Raw genomic sequence first — 27,960 nt, 5'->3', positions numbered from 1 at the left:
AATAATAACATACAAAATTGTTTCCAATCTAGGTTACCATAATTATATCAGGAATTTATACACTTTTTTAGATTGGGAGGACGCTATCAGGCTGCAGGGGCTTGTTTTCGGGCGCCTCAAGAAATTTTCTTCAAGAAGGAAACAATTTTTTTAATCGAGTTATTAGCAAAACTTAGAAAAAATTGTATCTTGGAAGACCTCCAAAAAAGGCAGTTATTAGAAGAAAAAAAAACGATTTACTAAATTTCTGAAACAGCATAAATATTATGCGAATATCACTATAGTAGAACAGAGCCTAGTGAGTTATGACCGAAGTGGTTAACTCATAGAGTAATTTCGGATAGAGTACACCGTCTGCTCGTCACGCTATCTTATTTTCGGCCGGATAGATTCGTGCAACTTCTTAGTCTAATACCGATCCTAATCTTACTCTTATACTATCTAGTCTCAGGTTGTTTAACTAGTCTCTGCTAGGCTCAATAGATCTAGGGTATACTGGTTTATTGCGGCTGCTGAAGTGCTCGGGAGAGTCCAACTAATTTCTAAGTTAAATTCAAATCTCTCTGGTGCTGAAATTACAAGTAACTTCAGCACTTACAAATAAGTGGGTTGTTAGTTAGATGGATCATGATTGGTTAATATTAAATACTTTACATTGGTAAAATATCTAAATTATCCAATCATAAAATGTAGTTTAGATCAGGTTCCACCCATCCGGGTTTTACAGAGTTTTTTAGAATAGTTCTTCTGCAATTCGAAGGATGGATGATGGAAGTTGGTGTTTGGCGAACATCTTATTTCTTCTGTTTCCTTTTTGTTAAAGAAGTTCCAGGAAGCTGGAGTTAGAGACATAAGACGTTGTGTCTTCTAGTGACAACGACTAAGTCTTCGCAACAAACTCAAATCTGATTTCAGAATGGTTGGCTATGTCAGGTTTTTCTGTTCTGCGTGGAGAACTTCTTTTGTGTCTGGTCTAGTTTGGGAATGGCGTGGAGATTGTGCGTGGAGGGGATGCCTGGTTACTCGGATCTGTACGTATACTTGAACATCGAGGTGGTCATTGGTCTAGTTCAATGAAGTCCTTTTCTGCGAAGTCAAGTCGTACTCTAAATCCTTTGAGTTGTGATTGTGAGTGGCATATCGATTGTGGTTGGTCATTCTCTCTCGAGTGTAGTGGGGTCGTTTTGTCTTTAGATGTTCGTCCTTGGTGTTGTATTCTGATCTATGTATTGCATAATGTAATTTACATTTTATAAAACATTTATTAGTTTAATATTTTTTAATTATGATTTTAGTTAGTTGTTTTCACAAAAGCTTTTTGTTTTAGTTCGGTTATTTTGAAGAGTTACTCACACTTGAGTAGCTCTTATTAAAAATAGTGGTGTGGTCACAAAGCGTGGATGTAGCGCGGTGGGTTAGGCCGGCTATAGAGCATACTCAGGACGTCCTTCCTGGTGGGTTAGGCCAGGAGTGGGAGTATGATTTCATGCGGTTTTTGTGAGGGGTCCTGTTATGTGACAACGTTTTATGTTGGGTTTGTTGTGGTTTTTCTTATGTTTTGTTGGTTGTGTCCTTTTTTCAAAAATCAAATTGTTTGTGGTATGGGTTTGTCTTTCGACTTTTTTGTGTTTTATTATTTCTTTCTTAGACTTTATAATAGTCTTCAAAAGAATAAATTATCCAGTTTTAAACTGGGTTAATCCGGTTTGGGTACCGTTGGTTTCCTTTTCTTAGTCATGCTGTTATTCTATGATTTGTGGTATTTAGTAAGCTGCGTTGGTTAGTTTTGTTTAGTATATGATTCCTTTCCAACCGGGTTAAAGGAAAGTTTGAAACATGTTATTATATGTGAGAGTTGTTGAGTGTGAAAACTTGAAACTGAAATTCATTATTTTAAACAATTCTTCGTGGGCGAGCTGTGCGAGTGTGGATAGAATTTCTGTGCGAATAAATGAAAATATCAAAAGGTTAGTACTGCAATTGCATTTTATTAATTTACTGCATAGAATTTGTAAATTTACTGCTAGTTATGGGGGAATTTTAAGTTACAAATTTTCATCATAATTAGATTTACTGCTTGTGGGGAAAATTTTAGAAATGAATTTACTGCATTGGTATTAAATTTATAAATTTATAAGTGTAAGAGATTAATAGAATTGTTGAAGTCTGTTTGATGAAATTTGCGATCTTTATTTGTTTTTTGTGGTTTTTGTAGGTGATCGTCGGATGAAGGCTAAAAATCTAAAGAAAACATGGATAAAGTATGGTGAGTTTTTTAATATTTCAATTAGTTAGTTATATTCATTTAATTCATACTTACCTGTTAGTCGTCGGGAAAAAACCGTGGGGGAAAATGTCGTGAATTAGTTCTGAAGTTGTTAGTAGTTTAGCTAAGATGCGGATGATATTTTTAGTCTGAAGCAGTGGCCAAAGCAATTGAAGTGCCTTGATAGTGGTTAGTTCTTCAGTGCCAACTGCAAACTCATAAGGTGTGTTTTGGATTAGATTATATAATTTGTGATTGAATTTAGTGTTGTGGATGAATTCTAAAATTGGGATTTCTATAGGTTGTACAAACTCGTGCGGGATAAGGAAGGGTCGGGATTCTTCGGCGTTGAAGGTCTTGGTGATGGGACAGAAGATGTACATTTGGGTTATGGGGTCATAATTACGAAGAATACCATGGAGGTTAGTGTCTTTAATACAATATGTGAAATTTAGGAAAAATGGTGAAGTGTATTTGGAATTAATGAATTGAAAACGATGGTGTGGTTGTCTAGAGGGTGTGTGTAGGTCAAAGTGATTTTGGATGAAACGATAATAACTATATGTGTGGGTTTGTTTAGTGCGCAACATAATATCGTGTGAGCAGTGTAAATCTCTTTCGTGTGGTGCAAGGAAATGAAAGGTTAGTGAAAATATTTGGAAGCGTTCTTTGAAACTTTCGTATGCTTGTGTGTCTGTTAGTGCTTCTGAAATAATGTGATCAAACTTTCGGTCGAAGATGTTTAGTGTGAATATATATGGTGTCTTGATGAAAAATTTCTCGGTAATTTGTGGATTAGCGAAGCGATCGTCGTCTAAGAATTGATCTTGGTTAGCTCTGATGATGTTGTGATCATAGTATTCGAGTGTATATTCGTTAGCTCTAGGTGCAGTGTGTGTTTTTAGTGATTTTTTATATCCAACGTAAGTAAATTGTCTAGCGGTTAGTGGTGTAGTGAGTCGATATAGCATGTCCGTATTTCGCTCTATATCGATGTGAGTGTTAGATAATGGTAAGCAAAGGGGGTTAGTAAAATGATAATATGAGGTCCAAGAGAGAGTGGGCATTAAAACGTATTCATCTACGAAGTTGCGTGTTTCGTTAGTGTCGTGGGGGGTGTTTAATGTGTATTGTGGGAATGAGGGTAAGGTGATGGCTAAAAATTCTTTTGTGTTAGTATGCTTGGGGTGGTTGATGTATTCACGGGCTGTTCCTGGTTTTGCTGGGAAAGGATGGTTGGGGAACTTTCTTTTAAAAGTGCGGTAAGCTCTATTAGTGTTGAGTGAAGATTCAGTTGATGTTGATGATGGTGCTAATGATTCAGTATAATTTGAAGAGGGTGTAGGGGTAGGGGGGTTGGATGAATTTATTGTGGAGGAGATTTGGTTTATGGTTGGGGTATTAAGGTGGTAGGGTTGTTGTTGAAGGGTAATAAAATTATCTAGCTCTGGGGAGATTCGGGGGGTGTCTGGAGAATGAGATGATTGGTCAGAATGGTATGAGGAGTAGGTTGGGGTAACTTGGGAAGCATAAGAGGGTGTGGGGGTGATTGGGTCAGGGTTATTGGATAATATGGGTTGAAAAGGGGGTTGAGAAAAATTAGAAGAGTTATGAAAATTATTGGATGGGGATGGTTCTGAGTCGGCAAATTCATCGGGGGTTTCAATATTCGGGTTATTGAGTTGTGAGATGGAATATAAAACTGAGATGTGTGAATTAGTATCGGAATTCATGCCTGATGTTACATTACTAGATGGAAAATCGGGTGGCGGAAAAGCAAAAAGTGGTATTATTGGGATTGGGGAGGTAAGATTGGTTGGGTGGGAATTTGATCGGTGTAGTGATCCAAGTTGGCGGCTCATCGTGGGCTAAAAAAATGATTATTTTGAGACTGAAAAGCGGTGGTATGGGGTTGTTCAATAATTTGTTCATAAGTATTATCATCTTGTGACTGGTGTGTCATTATATGTTGAATGGGACTTTGTGATGTGGTGAGTCGAAAATTTGGATTATGTGTGATGGCTAAGTTTCGAAAATTTCGTGGGACTAGGGATAGTGGATGGTTATTTGGTAGGGGTGGTAATTGTGGTGCCGTTGGCGTTATGTCTACATTGTTATGTTCTTCGTCGTATGTATTTTGTCGTGTTGCTATTTTTGTGTTATATTCTTTTATTTGTGCGTCTAAAAGAATTTTGTTTATAGATGTAGAAAAGATTCCAAAAAATCCTGCAAAGAGTATGCGTGCTACACTTGCTTGTCGATTGACCTGTGTGTGTATAGCACATGTGTTGTAGATTCCTTTTAAAAGTGAGAAAAGAAATCCAATAAAGTTAAACATTGCGTATAAAATAGTCAATTTTTCTAAGATGTAGTAGGGCCATCCTAGAAAATCGAGGATCTCATTTTTGAGTGTAACAAAGCTAAAAATGTTAATTGGTGATATATCTTGGGGACGGTATTTTTCACCGTTTAGATATATATAATCTTTAATGTCTTTAAAATATCCGCTATAGTCTTGCGTGTAGATATCGGCAAATCCTGCGGTTTCTGCAAGTTTGCGTAAATTTTGGTCTATTGATTGTCTTTGTATAGTGTCCATTTGTGTTAATAATTCTTGGAATTGTTGTGTTCTAATGTGATGTTGAATATCTGATTTTGAATAGATTCCTATTGATTGTAAGTCTATATTTGGGTTTCGAGCAATAGCGCGAATGCTTTCTGGTGAAAATTTTTTGAGTGATTGCATTAATGTGGGATATGGAGTGAGAAGATAATATTTATTTTCATCAGGGTTTAGTTGTACTACATTGTGGCTGTTTTCTGATCCACATGGGACTGCGGTATCCCAGAAATAGGTTCTTCGTGAAAGTGTATCCACGAAATGTACTTTATTCTTATAAAAGATAGGGATTCTTTTATAACATCGTTTATCTTCAAAAACGTATAGTGGTGATACTTTTTTAGTACAAGTATAAAACCATAAGATGTTTCCTTCATAGTCTAAAAAATTTGATCTATTTCCAGATAATAAGTATCCTGCATAGGGTATTTTTAATACTGCTAGTGCAAGTGATTGTAATATTTGTGTTCGTTCTAATTCGCATAGGTGGTGTAGTGTTTCTAATTCTGAGAGTGACATTTCTTGAAAAATTCGGCTAATTGTATAATCTAGTTTCATATCTAAATGAATATCATAGTGGATATTACCGAAATATGTAGTATTCATTAGTGATAATTCTTGTAAGCGTGTGCTTCTGGTGTCATGGGGTTTTAGATGTCCACCAGGTTGTCCGTTGCTTTTTTCAAAATTAACTGGTATATAGGATGTTCCTTCGTTTAGAGGATGACCTGTGGCATATGGGTCGATTTTTACTTTTCCAGTGGTCATGTCGAATCCTTTTTCGTATTCAACTAATATTTCAGAGTATTGTGTTCTGTGAAGTGGATTCCTGTATTTACATGCAAGTTCTGTTTCTTGATATATTTGGAAACGTGTCAATTTGTTTTCTATATTGTCTATGTTTCTAAAATTAGAACTTAGTTTTCGTGATGGATGGACTTGTTCATATGGAATTGATTGTATAAAATATTTTTCGTGAAATTTTATCATACGAGCGTGTATTTTTGCTACTTGAAATGTTGTACATGTATCTTCGGGGAACCAAACAATTGTTGCTTGTGTTCTCGTTGTAGGGTCGCAATAACCTTGATCATTTTTACAAGGTAATCGGATTCCTTGATAGATCATTGTATTATCTGATAAATCTCGTGTTAGTTGTATTTTTTCGAGTTGTATTTTCCAATCAAAAAACATTATTTCTTGGTATCCTTTATTTTTTGTGTCTGCTTTGCAGTTTGATGGGTCATTTATACCAATGTGTGGTATCCAATGTTTATCGTGTAGGTCATAGGTTAATCGTCCGTGTGCGCCGTTATACGGGTATTTTTCGTCTAGTTTTATATGTCCTTGGTGTCTTTCAAGTTGTGATTGATGTACAGAGTCTGGAAAAACTTGAAAATTAACTAACTTTCTTTGGGAGTTTTTATTTTGTGTGATGTTTAGTCTGAGTAATTCATTTTTACAATCGTCGGGATTGAGATGTAAAAGACGTTCTATATTACTTTGATAGAATGATTCATGGTCTAGTCGGTTTTTGTTTCCGTTCGAGACTTGTGAACAATGTACTTTCTTTTCGGAAAATGTTGCTGTGAATTTATAACCTGTAACTGTTGTTGCTCGGGCTTTTGAATAGAGTGTTGCTATTACATCTGTGGTTTCTATAGCTTGTGGTTCTGTTTCACATTGTGATACTTGATTTATTGCATATTTATGTAGTGTTTTTTGTTCATTTTCTTCACAATCGTAATGTGTTACTAGTAAATCTTGTGGTCCTGTACGAGGGGAAGGGTTTATGTTTTGATTTGAGATTACTAGAAAAAGGAGTTGGAGAAAAATTAATAATTTTAGAATATACATGTGTATGATAATCCTGAGTATGGATTATAAAATGTAATGTAGCCAATTGTGTTTTTGGTATATCTGTCGTATTTGTATATTACTTCAGTAGTTATAAACGGTGGTGGTAGTGATTGAGCTGTTATGTTAGGTGGATTTAATGGGTAGGGATGTTGGGTAATATTGTTTAACTTAACTGTGATTTCAAACTTTAATTGTAAACTGTTTTGTTGGAGTATTTGAATATTGTGATCACGGATATCGTTGTGAATATCTTGGCGATATTGTAATCTATTAAGTGCCCAGTTATGAAGGCGGTTACTTTCTTGATGTTGTCCAAATAGTGGTGGAGGTGCTGTAAATGTATTCCAATCTAGTCTTAAAGGAATATTTGTTGTTGATTGTTCTCGATATCTGGCGTCGAGATTATTTGGAAAATTTAAGTTAAAGGGTGGTGGTGAAAACTGGCTTATTGATGGTGTTGATGGTAGTGATAATGTTTCTGGTAGTGATGAGGATGTTGTTGTATCCGTAGAAATATCTATGGGGTCATTGACTAAATTTGGTTCACCTTGTGTAAATGAATGTGTAGTCCAATATGGGAATCGTGATGTTTGGTTTGTGGGGTTGAAAGGATTTTCACGTATTTGCTCAGATGTTGGTGTTGAACCTAAGTAATCTGATGGTAGGCTTGAGGTGCTACGTTGTGAAAGAATCGTAGGGGTTTCTGGTAATGTATCAATGGTGTTTTCTGGAGTGTTTTGTGATGGGGATTGAGGTATATCAAAGTGAACTCGTGGAGTTTGAAGATTTCTGTTTCGTCGAGGATGTATAATTTGTTTATTTATTTCGACTGTATTTTGGTTTTGACTAGAATTTTTTATTCTACTTAGTTCTTGTGGTAGTGTTGGGTATAGGTTATATGTTGGTTCGCTTAAAGGTGCTTGTCGTTGAACTGGTTCTAGTGGTTCTGATAAACGAGCATGTCGTTCTTCAAAAGTGTATGGATTGTCTTGAAAAGAAATTCGTGTAGATGTTTGAGGATTTTGAGTAGTTGAAGGTGGTGTTTGGTTATCTTGGGATGATGTCGGTGAAGACTGATTCTGTGACTGTTGGGTAGCAATTTTTGATGGTTTTTTGAATTATTACTTTAGTGAGAAATTTTGTGTTTATTATAATATTCTTCCAAAAAAAGAATTAGAAGGACTGTTGCTAGGGCAAATGTGAGGATTGCTTTCTTTATACATTTACAGATGGTCAAAATGAGGGATGATAAGAATGCTATGAAAATTACAAACAATAAAAAAATATCGGTTCTACTGAAAATTGTTCGTATCATTTAGACAAGTTGTATAAATCGTACCTGTGGATATAATCAAGGGTTTTGGAAAGTTGGAGGAATAGTTCGAGAATAGTGTAGAAAATTAAAAAAATGTTACAAAAAATGATTAGGATTATTAGAAAAGATTCAAGTATATCAAAAAGAAATATTATAAAGGATTCAAGTATTGTAAAAAAATGTTTAAGATTTATGAGTATTTGAGTAACTGATTGAGAGAAGAGCATTTAAGAAATGATCTCTTGGTCGAATATTTTTTGCTGTTTGAGGCGATTTTCTAGTGTGGTCGGATTATTTATTAGTTTTTTTTGACAAGTGGGTTGAGTTTTGTAAAAAATTGTTGGGGGCAATTTTCATGGTGACTGGGAGGTCGTCTTTTTCTTTATTTTTGTTTGTCAAATGATCCGGGGTATGGTGAGATTTTTATACTTTAGGCTAATTAAAATGTTCATTTTGTTACTTTAGGCTAAGTTAACAAATTTGCTTTGGGGGTATTCGTGGTCTGAGTTGGGGAAATATTGTTGATCTTTGGGTTATTAGATAAGGGAGGGGTACGGTATTATGGTGATATTTATTTTAGTTGTCAAGTTGGAGTGGTTTGCTTATTTTTGACCTGGAGGTCGTAAAGTTATAGTTATAGATGTGCCTGGAGTTCTATATGATTCGTCTAATTGGTCTTAGTTTGAGTTAGAGAAAGTGACGGATTGGATGAATCCTATTGGTCTATTTTGAACTAGAATTATTACGTACTTGTCAGCATGTTATTTTGAAAAATGTAAATGAAAAATGTTTCGGAGGTTTCAAGATTGTGAAGCAAATGTTAAAATTACTTTTGAAATTCTACTTTCTTTAAAATTTTAGATTGGGGGATGAATATTTTATAGTTTTTACGTGGTTGATTTCGGAGTCTTGTTGTTTTTCTATTTTCTGATTTGTCGATTTGTTCTTGGGGTATTATTTGTTCGGTCATTTTTCTATTTTTTCTTTGTTTTGGGGATTCTTTATGGTTTTGTGCAATGTTTTTGGTGGCGATTGGTTTTGTGTTTTGATTTTCGGTGGGGTTATCATTTTGTTCTGTGTTTTTCAGATGTGGTTCATTTTGAATGATTTTTAATCCTGTGAAAGAATATAATTGAGTTAATTCGCGGAGTGCGTATTCTTTTGGGTAATAAGGTAATAGGTTGTTTCGATGTTGAACGATTTCTTTTTTGTTTGAGTCGGTAATTTTATATGTGACATCAGTGGGTTTTGCAATTATTTGGTATGGTCCTTTTCGAAGGGGTTGTAATTTTTTAGAAATTCCTTTTTGTGTATTAAAATTAGGTATTAAAACAAATGTTCCAATTTTTAATTCGGAGGCTGGTGTAAAACGTGAATTGATTTGTTCATTAATGTTTTGTCTTTGTAATAACTTTTTTGTTATTTTTTGATAAATTTCATTGTGTTTTTTATCTCTATTTAGAATCCATTCGGTGTGTGTACCGGAGGCTAGTTTAAGAATTTGTGGGTGATGAAAATGATCTTCATCGTGTGTATGTAAAGGTAGGTTATAACAAATTGAGTCTTTATTTGGTTGACAATAACCTTGTGCGTTTTTATGAGAGTTTGCTGTAAACATTATTGGTTTGCGTGGCTTTTGGTTAAAAACCATTTCGTGTGGTGACATTCCTAAAGTTGTCGTAATTTGTGAATTATACGCTAAGGGAAATAATTTTACATCTGCTGACCATTCGGTATATTTTGTATCATTTCCGTTGATGATACATCTGAGATATTCTTGTAATGAACGGTTCATACCTTCGACTAAGCCGTTTGTCCAAGGTGCATGAGATGTACGTGGTTTGTGTTTAATGTTATATAAATGACATAGTGTGATAATTTCATTATTTATGAATTCTGTACCGTTGTCTGTAACTAAAATTTCTGGTAGTCCGAATTTTGCTATCCAGTGTTCATAGAGTGTTGTGTAAGCGTAATAAGCGTTACAATGTGGTACTGGGTTAAGTGCTACATAATGTGTAAATGCGTCAACAATTACCATAATGTAGGAGTTTCCTTCTGATGAGGGTGAAATTGGTCCTTTAGTATCAAATGAGATACGATGATTGAAGTACAAACTTTGTCCTTTAAAATCTTGTTTTTGTGCTATTTGTTTTTGATTTGGGTAAGGTTTATTTAGTTGACATACTATACAGTCATTGCATAGTACTTTTATCCAAATTGGTGCATTTGGGAAATAAAAGTTTTGTATAAAATTTGAATATGTTTTTTCTGATCCAGAGTGTCCTTTAATATTTTGTGTATGTGAAATATTAAAAGCTATAAGAATCATACTTAAAGGGAGACATGGAACTGTAGATTCATTTAATTTGTATTCTAGAAGGTCTGTGTTTTCGTTAATTGTTGTATTATTGAATTTTCGAAAATATCGGAGGAGTGTTTTATTTCCTAAAATGGTTGAATCTGCTTTGATAGGTTTAGTTTTATATTTGTGCCATGATTTCAGTTGTCGAATTACTGGGTCAAGGTTTTGATATTGTTTCAGTGTTGAAATTGTAATTATTTCTGTTGGGGGGAGAAAAATGTTTTCGATTTCTAATTTAGATAAGGGTATTGTATCAAGTGGGTCGTGAAGGTCAAAAACTTGATTTATTGTGTATTTTGAATCATTTGTTTGTGGTCCTGATAAATTTATTTTATCAGTTAAATCTTCTTTTTCAATTAGTGGAAAATGGTCTTTCTTAGGCGGGTGTTGTTTTGTTCGTTTTTGTTGAGTGTTATTTTTTATCCATTGAGAATATGGGATTGGTTTGAAAGTTGATGTTCCAAGTAAATCAACTTCATAATGATTATTTTGACAATCTAAATAAAGTGGGAAATGTTGTAAACTATTTATTTGTGATTGTTCAATATCAGTTTTTACTGCATATTTGCATTCCAATCGGGGTGATGTTTCGTTTTCTGCAAGGTAGAATTTTATGTTTTTGGGTATTTCAACTGTTGTTTTTCGTGTAAGTAATTCAGGTGGTGTATTTCGACTTAAGGTGTCTGGTAATGCAAGATTTTTTCCTGCAGTCCAAACTATATGTAAGTTTGGAAATTTCATTAGAATTAGTTGAAATCTGTAAACTCGGTGGTTTGGGTTAGATTTTTGTGTAAAGAGAAAGATGATTGGTTTATGGTCTGTGAATAGAACTGTTGGATGTTTTGATCCAAGTATCAGAAATTCATATTCTGTCAGTGTATATATTATGGCTGTACATTCTCTCATTAGAGTTGAGAGTCGTAGCTCTGCTTGAGTGAATAATCGAGAATTTGCTGATATGAGGTTCATTTTATTTGTACCATTATGTGATTGTAATAGTGCTGCACCGATGCCAAAGTTCGAAGCATCGCACATTGCATAAAATGGTTGATTTGAATCTGGAATTGTGTTTGAAATTTGTTCAGTTAAAAGTTTCTTTATTTCTTCAAATCGTGTTTGATGTTCTGTGTTCCATTCAAAATTATTTTGTTGTCTAAGGATGTTATAAAATGGTCGTAGATATAATTGCATTTTATAAACATATTTACTTAAAAAGTTTAACATTCCAAGAAAATCTTGGATTTTCTTTTTATTTGTTGGTGGTTGAAGTTTTTGAATAGCGTCAATGCGTGATTTCAATGGAGTGATTGTTTTTCTTTCTATATTATGTCCTAAGAATTTAACTCTTGTCAAAAAGAAGTGGGATTTATCGGGGGCGGCCTTCAGATTTTCGTTCTGAAGTATTTGGTGATATTTTTCTAAAACATTGAACATCTCGTCTTTTGTTTGTGATTGCATAAAAACATCGTCTAAATAGGTGATTGCGTTTTTCTTGAGTATTAGTGGTCTAAAAATTTTGCTCATAAAAGCTGAAAATGCTGCTGGTCCTATGGATATTCCGTAGAATAAGCGGTTGAATTCATATTGTTGGTTTCCGATAACAAATTGTGTTAAACGTCGTGATTGTTCATCTAGTGGCATTTGATTGTATGCACTATTCATATCGGCGGTTGTAAAGTATTTGCCGTTTATTTTTGTTAAAATAACTTGTATTGGTTCAATGGGCCAATTACATTTTGATTCATCTATGAGTGAATTGAGGTATCTAGCGTCGAGAACGATTTTTAATGATTCTCCTTTAGCTAGAATGATAACGGGGTTGATAAATGTGTTGCCTTTTGGTTGTTCTTCTTTATTAACTGGTGATATAATGTTGTATTGTTCTAAAATATCGAGTAATCTGTTCACTTTATCATGTAAGTGAATTGGTACTTTACTTGCTCTCTGTTTTTTGAAAACTGCGTCTGGTTTTAACGGGAGATGTAGTGATGAACTGATTTTTCCAACATCGAATTTTGATGTTGCATAGACTGATGAATATTCAATTAGCTGTTTGGCTAACTTTTCGAATTCGTCTTGTGTTATTTGTGAATGTTGGAAATTAAACATTGTTAAAAATTTTTGTTGGTCCTCTGTGTAGTTACTTATGTTGAATGTAGGTTTGAAATATGGAGTTTTTGTGAAATAATCCGTATTTCTGTTTTCGTTACTTATTATATTATTTATAGATAATTCTTCATTAAGAATTGTAGATTGGCAAATATCTAGTAATTGGAGTATATTATTTACGCGATAGGCTTTTTCGTGTATTGGTGATATTGTAGCGTTGGTTTCACAATATCCTAAAAGTCCTAAAGGTAATGTTACTTGGTAAGGTGTGTTGTTATAGACATGTAAGGAAATGATATCGGAATTCGAATTTTTCAAATATTTTATGGATGAGATTGTGATTTTGAAAAATTTGTGAATAGGTTTGAATTCAAATTCTGACATATAAAATTTTTGTTTGTTTTGTTCTTTATCATATTGGTGAACTTGTTTGATTGAAAAATTATAGATATTTCCTGATAGTGGTTTTAGGTGTTTTCTTTGTTGGTTAAATATCGGGTAGAATTTTGAAAAGAATGGTGGTTGTTTATTTAATCTTTGAAAAAATGTTAAGGATGTTTCTTTTGTTTTTGTATATTTATCTTTGATTAATATTTTACTATTTAGTATGTTAATTGTTGGTATATACTTCGAAATAAATGGTATTCCAATGATATTATATTTAATATCAGTGATATGGAATATTTGTTTAAATGGCTTATTTAAAATTTTGCTTTGTTCCATTGTTCTGGTGGGGAGGAGAAATAATTGGATTTTTCCGTAGTTTATCAATGTTGATCCTTGTGCTGTTGCTAGTTTGCTGGAGGTTTCAAGAGGTGTTAGCTTTGGGTGTAAGGTTTTTATTTCATTCCATGTGGGGATGTTTATTATGTTTGATTCTGCTCCTGAATCAATTAAAAAATCTATTTCAAGGTCTGGTGGTTGAAATTCTTTGTTTCTTGGGCTTTCTAAGAGAAATGGTATTGTCCAAATTTTTTCTTTGGGTTGTTCTTTTTGTATATTTTGATAAATGTGGTTTGTATTCAAACATTTTGTTTTGGTATTTTTATTGGTTTGATTTGTAGTGTTAATCTCATTTGTTTCTTGCGTCGTTGGTGTGGAATTTATGGGTGTAGTGTAATAATTTTGAAGAAATTCTGATTGATTTTCATATATGTGTGATGAAAAGGGTTGTTCATATATGACAGATTCATAGTCATTTTCGACTTTTATCATATTGATAGAAAGAGTGTTTTCAGTATCACTTTCTGAATCTGATGATGTACAGTTTATTTGATTGAGTTGTAACGTGTCAGTTACTGTGTCATCAATACCTGGAGGGTCTGATGTTGTTTCTGGGTTAGATTGTACTTGATTAATATGTCTTTGATGTTTAGGTGTACTACTTCTGTGGCGATTATTAGAATTATTATAGTTATTATTATTCCGGTGTGGTGATTGGGAATAATTTCTATAACGATTATTATAACTTGAGTGTCGATTTTGTGAATTATTTCGCGATCTGTTTTGGTAATTATTGTTTGGTCTGTTATAGTTCGATCTATTATATGAGTTATTCCTTGATTGACTGTTCGGGTAATTCTGGTTTCGGTTGTTTGAATAACTTCTATTTCGATTATAGGAGTAGTTTCTATTCCTATTGTATGATGAATTTCGTGATTGGTTGTTTGGATAGTAGTTATTTCTTGATTGGGAATTAGATCTAGAAACAAATCGTTGTGTATTTGAATTTGATCTGGAGTAGTTATTTCGACTATTTGGTCTATTGTAGTGATTTTGTGATGAATTATTCGTGTTTCTTCGTTCTGGTGATCTTCCTCTATAACTTGAGTTATATGGTGATTGATTTCTTGTATAATTTGTATTGTTCGGGAGTGGTTTTCCTGAACTGTTGTTGCTGTAGACTGTTTTGTTCGGTAGATTTTGATCTTTTTTCATGTATTGATAGAATGATTTATTTGGTTCTTTATATTTTTGAGGTTTATTTTGATTGTCTTGCTGTTTTTGTCTACATTCGGAAATACTATGTCCGTATCGTCGGCAATAATTACACCATTTTTTGAAAGATGGTTTGCCTTTAAAGTTCGGGTTCTTTTCATAAATATTGAGTATTTCAGTGATTTTTTCAACGAGGTCTGTCTCTGATTCCTGTATATTATTAATATTAGTGGGAGTCGTTTCAATTCTGTTAACGTATTGTAATTTCAGATTTTCCGTTTCTTCTAGTTTCATCGTGATTTCTGCTTGTTCTAATTTGTCTACTAGTTTTCGAAAATCTAAATCGGGTTCTCGAATTGAAGAAGGATGGGATGCTCTCTTTTTTATTGCTATTTTCCTTAATTGTGGTGTTAAGGTCATCATTAAGATTTCTGTCATCTTTGTGTTTTTATAGTCATGTGTATTTAATGAATATGCTTTTCGAACTAGTGTTTCGATTCGTACTGCTATTTGCTTGATGGTTTCGTTTGGTAATCTGCGAATTTCATTACATAAAACTCTTTGTTGTTGTTTGTTTCTTTCGGAGTCAAACATTTTTGAAAATTCCTGTGTAAACCTTTTCCAGTTTGATTTTATTTCTAGAGGTAGTACTGAAAACCATTTTTGGGCTGCGCCATCTAAGGTTGTTTGTATTAACGCTGTGCGTCGATGTATCCAGTTTTGATGTAGTGGCGTATTAATTGGTTCAGGTCCAATATTTAAAATCAGGTTTGCTGTTACTGCATTTAAATAATCTTCTACAGAGTATTCAGGGTCTGTTCCTGTGAAAACCATTAAAGATTTGTTTGATGTTATTGATGATCCACCCATAAGGTATGGATTCATTGTCATTTGTAATGATTCTGCTGCATTTGGCATTTGAGAAAAATTTGAAAGTTGGTTTCTTGTTATTTCATGTTGTTGGAGATAATATGGGAGTGGTATTTCATTTTGCATTTGTGATGCTTGATACGAGTGTGCAGTCATTGGATTTTGTTGTTGAATTGGTTGAAAGGATTGTGTATTAATTAGATTTTGTTGTTGAATTGGTTGTTGATGTTGTGCATCTATTGGTTGTGGAGAAAAATTTCTATGATTTGTACGTGTTCTCTGTATTCCTTGTCTACGATATTCTTGAGTATTTGGTGCAAATATATCTGGTTGTAAGAAATCATCATCTGAGGATAAATAATCCATTTGATAAGATGTCTGTTTTTTATTTTTATTTTGTTGAAAAAATGGGTAATTTTCACTGTGATCCTGTGGAGGATTTGTTTGGAAATTTATTGAATTAGGTTGGGTCATTGGGTTATCCCAATTTCGAGATCTTGTATATTGGTTAAAATTTCTTTGTGGTTGGTTATATGTTTTTGATGGATGTGTATAATTATAATTATGGTCTGTAAAGTTGTTTCTAGTGAATGTTTTGCGTGTTTTTGATGGTATTGTCATGGGTCTGTATGTTTGGTAATCCATATGTGAATATTTAGGGGCAACCGAAGGTTTAACGGTTGATTGTAAGGTTACCTGTGTTTGTGAAGGATTTGTATTTCTTGGTGTTGTCAAATTTGGGCGTATTGGTGAAATACTTTGTTGTGTAGTTGTTGTGTGTACAATTTCTTCATTTATGAAGTGTGATGGTGTCTGGATATCTTGTTGAGTAAGATTCCTAGTTCCATTGAGGTTTTCATTGTGTATAACTGTAGAGTTTAAACTATTATTTTGTGTATCGGGCAAAAATGTATTATAGTTTAATGGTGTTGCATCAATGGTTAATGGTATTACTCTTACATAATCTCTTATGTAAGATATCGTACTTATTGCTTGACTTGAGATTGATTGTGGGAAGCTTATAAATGCGGGATGAGACCATTCGGGGTCCCAAACATAATCTGATTGTTCTGTGATAGCGGTATCATCGTTCGAGTTTTGGGGTCTAAAATTTTTTCTTGCTTGTGCAATTAAATCAATATTGTGTGTGAAATAATCTATTATGAACCATGCCAAAATTTTTTGTAGATCGTGTTTTGTATGTTGTGAAACGTCGTCTTTCGTGAAATTTTCTTTAATGATGTTTAAATAACTAGAGAGTAGTGTGATTTCATGTCGTACTCTTAAATGTTTAGATGTTTCTGTCGGTGAGACATTTGTTATTGGGATTTCGTTTTCTAATATCGAAATATAACTATATATTATTGCGAAAACTTCATTGGTGAATATGGAGTTTGCTCTTTGTGAGTTATGATATTGGATGCTTTTTATATATTCTGAAAAAACTTTTGAAAATTCTAAATCAAGGTCGTCTGTTTGAATTGTATATTTTCTATTATTATGGTTTGGTGAGGTGAATTCTATGGAGTAGATTCCATACTGTTGTGTTATGTTGCATATATCTTTTAAGTAGTGGTCTATGATTTGTCTTTTGATTTTTACATCTGGGAACTCTGTTTTACATGGACTAATTCCGGGTTCAAATAAATTTACGAGTAAATTTTTACAAAATATGTGTTGTCCTCTATCAGTATCTGCGTCTACTATAAAAGGAAAGATTTCATCATCATCTGGAGTTTCTTCACCTGGAGTGTGCGTTGAGCTCATTTTTTCGTTCGATTACTGTTAATATGTAATTATTAATGTGTCGAATTGGTTGATTCCAATTGTATAAATGTACTGGTTTGTGTTTGTACTGCTTTTTTATTCTTCTTTTTCCTCTTTGTGATGAATTTGAAGTTGTTTCTGAGTCAGAGAAATATAATTGATCGTGAATTGGGCAATTTTTATCTATTGATTCTTTTAGTTTATAAAGTTCGTCTAAACTGTTGGTTTCTGATTCTGAAAATGCGTTTCGATTTTTTGAAAATCTTTTTCGTGTTATTTGTCTTTGTTTAGTTATTATTTTTCTCTTTAGTGTTTGTCGTTTTGTTCGAATGTATCCAACTGTTTGTGTATGAGGTGTGATTACAAGGTCGTATTTTTTGTTATCTATTTCACAATTGTGTAAAACGATTGTTTGTTTATTTCCTAGGTTTTTAAATGACATAAGGTTTAGAATGACGGATGCAAAGGGTTGTTAAATGATTTCTATTTTCCTAAACTGTTAGTTCTTACGATTTTTTGGTTAGCTTAACCTGGGTCTGTTTGTTCAGGGTTGGAGAGAAAAGTATATCGATTCCGAAGAATGATTTTTTACTTTCTCGTGGCTAGTATAAGTTAAGGTGTTAACTTACTTAATCTTACTTAGGGGTAGTGATTGTGTTCAAGGGTTGGAGAATAGTAAATCGATCCACAAGGTTCAGGTATAATTAGAACGCGAGTAGTTCGTTAGATACTATTTTAAACTTACTAAGTCTAAGATTTATCCTGGGTCTAGTAAGAGGGGGGGTCAAGTGAAGGATGAATAACCGAAGTTCTTCACTATTTATCCTAATTTGAATGATTAGTTTTGTTTAAAAATTTCTATTAGTCTTGGGTCTTTAGAAAGGGTTGGGTAGTGAATCGACGTTTGAGGTCGTTAGACACTAATTAAGTGGGTGGGGGAGAACAAAGTTGTTCTGTTTGATCCAAGGATAAGCCTTGATGATCAAATTTGAAATTTAATTAAGTAGAAAATGATTTAAGATCCAAGGATAAGCCTTGATGATCTGGTTTTAAAATTAAGTGAATTTAAGTTTTAATAAATTTTTAAATGTGTGTAAAGGAAAGATTTAGTGTTTTGATGATATTAGTTGGTTTATGATTGCTGTTATGTTTTAGATGATGGAGCTGGAACAACAGGATGATTTATGATTACTAACCATTTATTGTCATGCTACTAATTTTTATTTTTTATTTTTCAATAAATATTTTTCAAACATGTTTTGTATATTACTGCAGAATTTTAGGAAAACGATCTTAGATCTTTTTATCAATCGTTATTGTATATTAATAATTTTGTTTAGCGCCTAAAATGATTTTGAAGATTAACTTCAAGGTTTTATGTTTGCAAATGAAAATCTAAATTCATTGCCAGTAGTATTCTAAATATAAAAGTTTGTTCTGGTTTTTGCCTAACTATCATATAGCTATATGGCAAGTTTCTACTTTGTCGTATGTCGTCTCTGGTTCGAGGTCTTCTTCCAATTCCGGGTAGTTCTGTTATGGTTCGGAATATTGGCTCTGATCTATTGAGTCGTAGAGACATTTCGATTAAATTATTGTCGTATAACATTTTGTAAATGTTTTTGTCTAATTTCTAATCTATTTTGGTTAATTCTAAGCTATTAAGGTCTTGTTCGAGACTTATGGTCGCACCAGATGAGTTATGACCGAAGTGGTTAACTCATAGAGTAATTTCGGATAGGGTACACCGTCTGCTCGTCACGCTATCTTATTTTCGGCCGGATAGATTCGTGCAACTTCTTAGTCTAATACCGATCCTAATCTTACTCTTATACTATCTAGTCTCAGGTTGTTTAACTAGTCTCTGCTAGGCTCAATAGATCTAGGGTATACTGGTTTATTGCGGCTGCTGAAGTGCTCGGGAGAGTCCAACTAATTTCTAAGTTAAATTCAAATCTCTCTGGTGCTGAAATTACAAGTAACTTCAGCACTTACAAATAAGTGGGTTGTTAGTTAGATGGATCATGATTGGTTAATATTAAATACTTTACATTGGTAAAATATCTAAATTATCCAATCATAAAATGTAGTTTAGATCAGGTTCCACTAGTTATACAAATACAAGCGAACAGAGTTTTTTTTTGCGCTGAACTGATAACCAGGGATAGGCAATATTTTAAAATTAATGACGTTTTTTTTCTAGTCCAAAACGACCTACATAAGAAAATTCGAGCAATTGTTTGCTTGAATTCTCAAAAGAAATGCTTGAGTTCTCCTAAAAAACAATTCGGGCTTCCCAGTCAAGTTCACCGCTACACACAAGCCATTAAACAGGTGATTCGTTTGCAACAAACTTGACAGCCGATTTAAAAAGACGAAACAAACAAAGCAGGCATTGTATAGTCACGTTGTTTCGCTCTGCTTGTTGCACAGAGAGCGAAGAAGACGTTTGTAGTCGTCTTGTCGTATAAGCGACTGGATTTTCAGTCCTGGAACTGCGTCGCCTCTGGGCCCAGGAAAATTCACGGACAGAGAACGAAGAAAAAGAGGTGAAGCGTGTAGACATGGGATCTTTGGCAACCAGCATCTACAAGATCACGAATTTTGATTTCATAATGATTGCAACGTTTACGAAATAGACTTTTACTTCTAGACTCTTAACTTACTAGAGGCCAGCTAAAGCTGGAAATACCTGTTTGATAATTTTTGATTTTTTTGTACTGATGCGGAAGGGCAAGGGTAATTTCAAAAACTGGGCTTCACCCAAAACCTTAGTTGGTTCTCTTATAAACTAACTAGGAGTGAATTTTTTTGAGATCGATTTGGTAGAATAACCTCCGAGAAAATCAAGAATTTTAAAATATTGAAGTGATTACAAGAGCATGTTAGGTTGAAAGATGCTAAAAACGTTGCTCATTAGATTTGGGTGGGTAGTTTTTGAGAAAAGTCGAAAAGTTTTAAAAAATAGTAAGAAAATCGAAAATTTGACATTTCCGAGGGTCATAACTTTTTGTGTAAAAAAATTAGGCGTAATAATTTATGCAGCGGAGTTTTCCACAACCCGTTCCACTCATTGAAACCAAAATCTCAACTTTGGAATGATAGTTTTCGAGAAAAGTTGAAAAGTTTCAAAAAACGGTCAAAAAATCGTAAACTTGACTTTTCCGAGGGCCATAACTTTTTGAGTAGAAAAAACTTGGGCGTAGCCGCTAAGGCTGGGGGGCTTCGCACAACCTGTTCTATCCATTGAAACCAAAATCTGAGATTTGGGAGGGTAGTTTTCGAGAAAATGTATAAAATCCAAAAATATGGAACAAAACTGACACCCACGCATTTTTCGAAGGCTGTAGAAAGTGGGATACGGTGAAAAGAGATCAGATGAGAAATCAGTCACCCAGGGGAGTAGGCGGAATTCCCATTGGTGCCATTTTTTTGAAAATCAGCAGAGTAGTTTTTGAGAAAAAGTAAATTTTAGAAAAAAGTGAAAAATTTTTCCAAAGCGTCAAATTTTTTTCAAATAATTAAAAAAATCCGATCCCATACATTTTCAGAATACCTCTTTTTATCAAAGAGAAATTTCAAAATTTATCTATAGGCACATGTAATTCTTAACCAGGTCACAATAGCTATTCTCCTTAAAGAGCTGAACAGCTCGTAAGTTGGTCTTTCCCTCTTGGATAAAATGTCTTAAAAAATACATTAAGTTGTAAAGAGCGAGCCGTGCACCGAAAAACAAACTAGCCAAGCTTCCAGAAACTTAAGCAATTTGTCCAGAAGGCAGATAAATGGGGTAAAATGTAATCTTTAATGTGTTGGAGAGCTTGGAAAATCACTTGTGAGCTAAGAAAAGTCGATAAAAAAGGTTTTGATATTCCCCTACTCGAGAAAATCTTAGATCCGCGCCTGAGCATCACTATAGGTTCACGTTTTTAACAATTTAGGTCAACCATTCAAGGATATTATAAGCGGTGGCATACAAACCAGTGGAAGTATCAACCAGCAGAAAATACATAAGTCTTATATAATTGTTATGCAACAATTATGTAACAGTTACGGGAGTTATGCAAATTTCATTCATAAGATGAAACTTTTCGGCTGGTTTATACACTCTGCACATTTTCGGTTGGTTTATACTTCGGCTGGTTTATTTACCTCCATTATTAGCGTCAGGTTATTTCAGCATTTTGTTACCTGTAGCGAGTTGGTGAAGACATCGAGTGGGAATGTGAGGATGCTGTTTTTGGCATCGAACATTCCGATATCTTTCTCCTTGTGTCTGATTTTGTCCAGAATGTGCTCCAGCACTTCCTCAAGTGTATTTGCATGCACGTCAATGAACACGTCTCCGTCCTGTAAACGAACATATATTTCAATTGAGGAATAGGACCATATCAAACATTATCCCGTCATAAAAATTGTCCGCAAACAAAGTTTCACCTAAATCAGAGGAACGGGAGCGGATGAGATCAGAGGGACCTCAGTGTCATCCGCCTCCTCCTAAAAAACGTTTCTGGGGAGGACATCGGCACCAATATTAATTAATTTTAATTTCTCGAAAACACACCATCCTCCTCGTCAAAAAATTTCTGCACAACAAATTTCTGCATCTGTCTAATTCTGCTTAATGTTCCATTCAGTCCAAATCTAGCATTTATAAAATTGGGGGGGGGGGGGGGCGACCGAAAAAGAGGCGGCTGGATATTGAAACACCTCAACTGACCTTGAAGAAGTCCTCGATATCCATTGTAGCTCGCACTTCCTTCGTGAAATCTTTCACTTGAACCTTCTTCAGTTCCGAGTGCAGCAGCATTACTTCTTCCGAGTTGATGAAGTTCAAATTCTGCGCCCTCAAATCACTCACACTGTTGATCGTAGTTCCGTTTTCGTCCGAACTATCATTGTCGGGCGCATTCGAGTCGTTATACGACGAGTGCGACCCACGTCGCCCGCGGTGATCATGGGGCGGCGATAGGAGCACTTTTTGGGCTTTGAACCTTCCCATGTGTTTTGGGCGACTGTTTAAAGTGTCGTCATTTGAAACATAGCCGTTGTTCTCGAAGATAAGGCCGTTCCCAACAGGCTGAAAAATTGAAGATCGTGCAATTAATATGCTTAAATGTTGTAATGTTCAAGTAAATTAAGATGATCTGCAGATTTTTTTCTGTTAAATCTCCATTTAAATATTGAGCAAATGAAACAAAATACACACAAAATCTGTATTTAAGTTTTTTCTTTTAAATTAATGCTTCACAAAGAGGCGAAGCTGTAGTCCGCAAACAAAATAAAAGCGGCAAACAGAAGCTCTAAAAAATTTCTAAGGCAAAAAAAGCTTTGAAAAAGAACAAAACATTAAAAAGGAAACTTCACGCTGATAATGAACTCAAAATTATCCGCTTCAAGGCCAAGGAAAACACAATATTCAAGACTTCTAAGTCCTTGCAACCTAATTTTTTAATACAAACTTATGCTTTCACACATGCTTGCCTTAACAGATAGGAGCTGGCAAAAAACATTTTCACACACTAATATTAATAACCATGCATCATTGAATGCGTTTCAATGAAGCGGTTATAGCTAATGTTATTCAAAATCACTAACCTAAAATTAAACACAAAGGCGAAGCAGAGCTTCGCAAAACTTGCGCGTAATACGACAACTCGCAACAAAAGACAACTCGCAATAAAAGACAACTTGCAATATACTCACTGTCGCACAAAGTATGGCCAACAAATTTGATCCCAATTCAAATTATGGCCAACAAAGTAGTCCCACGTTCAAACCATTTTAGTTTTGCAAAAAAAAGATCACGAATGTTGTCTGGAAAAAAATACTCCAAGCAAAAATTTTCTTTCATTTTTTTCGAAAGCTGGAAAAAAATCAATTCGAGAATCTAGCTTGAAAGGAAATCAAAATTCAAACAGCCGCAAAAAACAATGAGCATGAATAAATTTAAGAATTGCTCTTAGAAAAAAATACAATCATAGCCAACAGACAATTGAAAAAGAATCAAAAGCATGAAAACAAAAAAAAATACTGACTTTCAAATTTCAGAGAACAAAATGGATGGCCTTACGACTTTTTAAATTTCTAGAACAATTTATGATTGACTTTTTATTAGTAAATTTTTTTTATTTCGATGAGAATTCTGATAATTAAACTCCATTCTGAAACTAGAAGTTGATCACGTTTCTCGTGACTTTTACACTTTTGCTGTTCGATAGTGGAGTTTTCCATCCTTTTAACCAAGAAAAAGAATTGAACTTTAAAAAGATCAAAAGTCAAACAGCTAAAAACCAAATTTGAGCCCGAAAAAAATTTAACGACTTTTCATGAAAAAGAAAAAAAATCATCACGATCTACAGAAGAGTCTGAAATACGTTCATCGACTCTCGAAGAAACTTTTATCAAAAATTATTTATCAAAAAAATATAAAAAATGCAAAACAAATCCAAAATCTTGGAACTGAGTTACGTGCATCTTTAGAAATTTCTTGCAATACTAGACATACATAGCATGACAAACTATCTGTCAGGAACAGAGATGGAACCTAGAAAATTTCACTTTTAGAAAAAAAATTGAAATAGTTGATCTACCAAAAACTTTATCACCTTTGCCTGGACTTCGTCTAGAATAATGATTTGTTTTACAAAAATATGCTAGGAGGTAAAACAATTGAATATAGAATAAGCATCAAAACAGAAGTTACAAAGTGCTAAGAAATCTGACAATTTTTAAGCAGACACAAAAAATGTGCTTTTTTAAACAATCTTGAAAACTTAATTTTAAAAACAATTTTGAAACAACCCAAAACATTTCAAAAAAATGCACTTCGAACTACTCAAAAAAATGTATATGCTTAAATCGGAGTTGTTAAATCAGCAACCAACAAAAATAGCTAACAGACAGTTGGCAAAGAGTCAATGAACCCATGTGTACAGAAAAAAAACACTGACTTTTTTGAACAAGTCTCAACTTTCTAAAAAAGATGGGTTTGAGGCTAATTTAAATTTCTAGAACAGGTTAAGTACAGGAACTTTCTCGATAAAATTAACCGAATTCGAGAAAAATTGATCAACAGGTATAGTTTTCAATTCACTGGGAAATCTGAAAATTAAATTCTATTTTTGAAACCAGAAGTCAATCGCGTGATTCATGAAATTTACCCTTTTGCTGTTCTATAGTAGAGTTAGCCATTCTTTTAAGACAGAAAATTATCTGAAATTAAAAAATTTAAAAACCAAACCGATAAAAAGTAAAATTGAGCCTGATAAATTTTAAGAGTTTTCCTGAAAAAAATTATCGCGACCTGAAAAAAAAACAAGCAAAAACTGAACACAAAATGCACAATCAGAAATGCTGCAAGTCGAAAAATAAAATCAAAATTATCACATATAAAGCTAGCGGAAACCGAGTCTTTAACTACGCTTGTAACTTTTTTGCTACATATTTAGGATAAGTAAATGTACTTCATTGACAAAAAATAACAAGGATAGCCCATTCGTGTGTAACTAGCAAGCACAATGTTCTGACCAGATTTAAAAAAACTTCAAAACAATTTTTCCAAATTAAGGTCGTTTTGCTTCGTGCGTGCTGTGATCGAAGGATCTGAATGAAAGCCTAAAACTTGAGCAGATCCGATAGTATTAATAAAATAGGCATATTGGACGACCGTTTTTTCAAAAAATTACACGAAAAAAAATTAAAATTTTCTCAATGTTTTTTTTTGAATTTTTGTAGTTTTTTTATAAACCAAATTTTTAAGGTGTTGATTGAAAGTGTGATGGCGTATTCTTCTATAACAAGCTTGCTCAATCGTTTAACTCGCTCGAAATTAGACTAAAACTCAAGCCGGATTTTCTCGTCACTGGGACAATTTTTTGAAAGCTTCTCATGTCGTTCGAAACACGACTGAAAAGTCTTTAATATGATATATCACTTGATTTATTTCGATGATTATTTGTGGTACCTGATTTTGCATGAAAAACAGAAAAGAAAAATAAAAAACACCTGTTTCAATGGTCGGACCAAAAAACTTAAAATAGTTCCCACCTTTTTTTCATTGTCTCCTTTTCCCACCATCTCAATGTTGACTGAATTGGGATCCACTTGTTTCTTAGCCAGATCATTCTTTGCGTCCGTTTCTGTCCTGCTCACTATAATCTTCGGTGTCTCTCGGACGGCGCTTTTGCGCCCATTTTTCTTATCTTTCTCCACTCCATGTTCGACATCTACAATCGGACTGTCGTTGGCACTTGTCGTGCTGTTCGGCGATGCCGAGTCACTGCTCGGGGTTTTGGGGCTGACTTTAGAAGTCGGACTGGTTGCTTTTTTAGACTGCTCTGCATCCGAGGAGTTTTCGGGTCCAGGAGTCACCCCGAGGTTTGTCGGTCGTCCGAGATCGCCTTCAAGGTTATTGAGGGTGCTGTTGGAAGCGCGGTCGCTGGCTTCCGAGTCACCTAGGGTGAAGCTCGTCACCACTACTTTATTGTTTGAGCTTCGCTTGTCCAGTTTGGAGCGTGTCTCGTTGATCGGTTGGGTTGAACTTGAACTAGATCGCTTCTTGCTATTTTCCTGAGCACAATTCAAGTTAAAACGCGAAATAAGCTTTAGATAAAGTAAATAGAGATTTAAGTTTAGTCAATGAAAAATTAATTCAGATATATAAATTATAAGACGGATCTTGTCTCGGTATAAAATCTTGTTACAACGAAACAATAATTTATATTAAGTTTGCGTCCTAATTATTAATTTAGAGAAGCAATTTTTGTCTAGCAAACTTTGAAAAGACGAAAGGAACCAATATTTAAATCAAAAGCCGATTTCAACAAAATGAGCGTCTGTTCGAAAAGGCAGCAAACCGCAATTTAATGGCGCAATTTGAACCATAATCTGAAAGCTTATGAGCTATTTATTATATCGAGAAAATGACTTGGACTAATCTGTGGAAAATTATTTTAGTTTGTGTGAAGTCACGTGGCGTAGGAATTCCATCAATATGATGAATCGAAGTTTTAAATGGTCTAATATTTAAAAGATTTCATGGGAATTTTAAACCATCCGCCCGAAAAAAAACAGAACTCATTTACTGCGACATTAAGCTTAATGGTTAAAAATACTGTCTCAAAAAGATTTTCGCTAAAATCAGCGTTGGGTTAACAAAACTTCATAACTTCATCAGACTTTTTGGCTCTGAAATTCTTTCCAGGAAGGGGCTTTAAAAAGTGAATTAAATGCTTTTGATCCGGAATGATATGTTTTTCTTAGCTAAATTTACACTAAAACTGTTGTATGGTTTTTGAACAAACAACAGTAAAAGCTCTTACCTGACTTCTGAATTCGAACTATACGTGTGGTAGTAATTTGATCACGTTCTGATCACGGTATGATTCTGCCTTTTTTGAGAGCTCAAACTTCAACAATTGAGACTAAATTAGAAATGGTTCTCAAAATGGTCTGCAAAGTCTAAATTCACATGAAAAGCCGCAAAACCGATAAAATTATTAGTTAAAGCTAATGATGATTTACCTCTCAAAAGCTACTTATCAAATGGCTCGAATTTGTTGATTAAAAATTATGATATGTTTGATTAATAGGCCTTTTTTCTAAATCATAGTGATGAAAAAAAATAAAATGAAGTCACAACTTTACAAAAAGAATAAAAGCTATGAGCGAAGCGCGAAAATTAATAAGGCAGGCTCTGAAGCCGATATGAAAAAACTCCAGCAGTTGTAGTACAAACTACTCTAATAAAAAAACTCATTCGAGAAGATAACCGAATTCACTCCCCATTCGATTTTTATTTAACTCATTCATTACAATAAAAAATGCCATCATGCTAAAACACCAAAAAGGCCAGTAAGCGTTTTTGGTGTTCTTCCAGGATTGGATTTTTTATTGTTATGAGTTGTGTGAATACAGACTGTGGAAATTATCATTAGGACTATGATTAATATTATTATTATTCTTTTTACTAAACTTGATCAGCCGTTTATTTCTCGCCCACTGTTTGAAGTAACAAAAAAAAACTGTAACAAAAAAGTATCAATATCTCCGATCAACCGGGAAAAACATGAAATTTAGTAGTGTAAATAAAAGTGAGTTAATATAAAAACAATTAAGTTTCATAACTTTTATAATCAATGCTTTTACAAAAAAAAAATTAAAATACAGGAATAAAGTATGGACCAAATTAACATCCCAATCTCTCCCCCCCCCCCCCCCCAGCAAAAAACTGTTTACGGTTGAGCATGATAACTTGGTTCAGAGTTCAAAATATCAGCCAATCAAAATTGAGCATTGTACAGGCAGCGCTTAGCAAATTTAAATTAAATTGAACGCTGGGTGGAGGGTCTTAACTTGGTCTATTTGGGAGATGAGGGATGTTTGTTAACTTGATCCAAAATTATAATTCATCAATATCCAAAGTTTAAATTTTTTTAACGATAGTAAAGCAATGGCCCAATTCAATCAAGTCCGAGACACAGAAGACATGACAGAGATGATAGAAAAGAGATGAACTTTAAAAACATCTTTAAAGTTGAGTGCTTACTACCAATTAGCCTGCTCTAAGAATGTTGCTGACTCACTTAATTATGTGAACTGTACGAAAAAGTGCAGTATATCTGTTCTTTGCTCTGACAACAAGATGCAAGCAAAAAAACGTGGACTCGACGAGTGAAATCACCAAAAGATGTACTTGCTCTTGCAAAAACCATTATGAAAAACCAGCATCGGTACGTTAAAGGGAGAACTTCTTCCAGTTCTAGCCCTTTCAAGCAAAACATTGCTCCCGTGATGAGGAATGAAAAATCGGCTGAATTATTTGTTAATTTGTCTAGGAGCAGAGAAAA

At 34.0% G+C, this 27,960-nt stretch overlaps 1 protein-coding gene across 1 annotated transcript in view; it reads right to left on the bottom strand.

The window, feature by feature from the left end:
- Positions 1–26,578, bottom strand: part of LOC134857096 (solute carrier family 4 member 11-like) — a 51,547-nt gene extending 24,969 nt beyond the window's left edge. The window contains 4 exon segments of the mRNA XM_063873459.1: positions 21,302–21,460; positions 21,831–22,190; positions 25,160–25,681; positions 26,434–26,578. Of these exon segments, the coding sequence (XP_063729529.1) occupies positions 21,302–21,460; positions 21,831–22,190; positions 25,160–25,189 (549 nt within the window). The 5' untranslated portion in view covers positions 25,190–25,681; positions 26,434–26,578.
- Positions 26,579–27,960: the final 1,382 nt, after the last annotated feature.

Source organism: Symsagittifera roscoffensis, chromosome 1, assembly GCF_963678635.1.
Source record: "Symsagittifera roscoffensis chromosome 1, txSymRosc1.1, whole genome shotgun sequence".
Classification (NCBI taxonomy): Eukaryota; Metazoa; Xenacoelomorpha; order Acoela; family Convolutidae; genus Symsagittifera; species Symsagittifera roscoffensis.
Note: the sequence above shows the minus strand (reverse complement) of the source record. Positions and strands in the feature narration are given on the sequence as shown.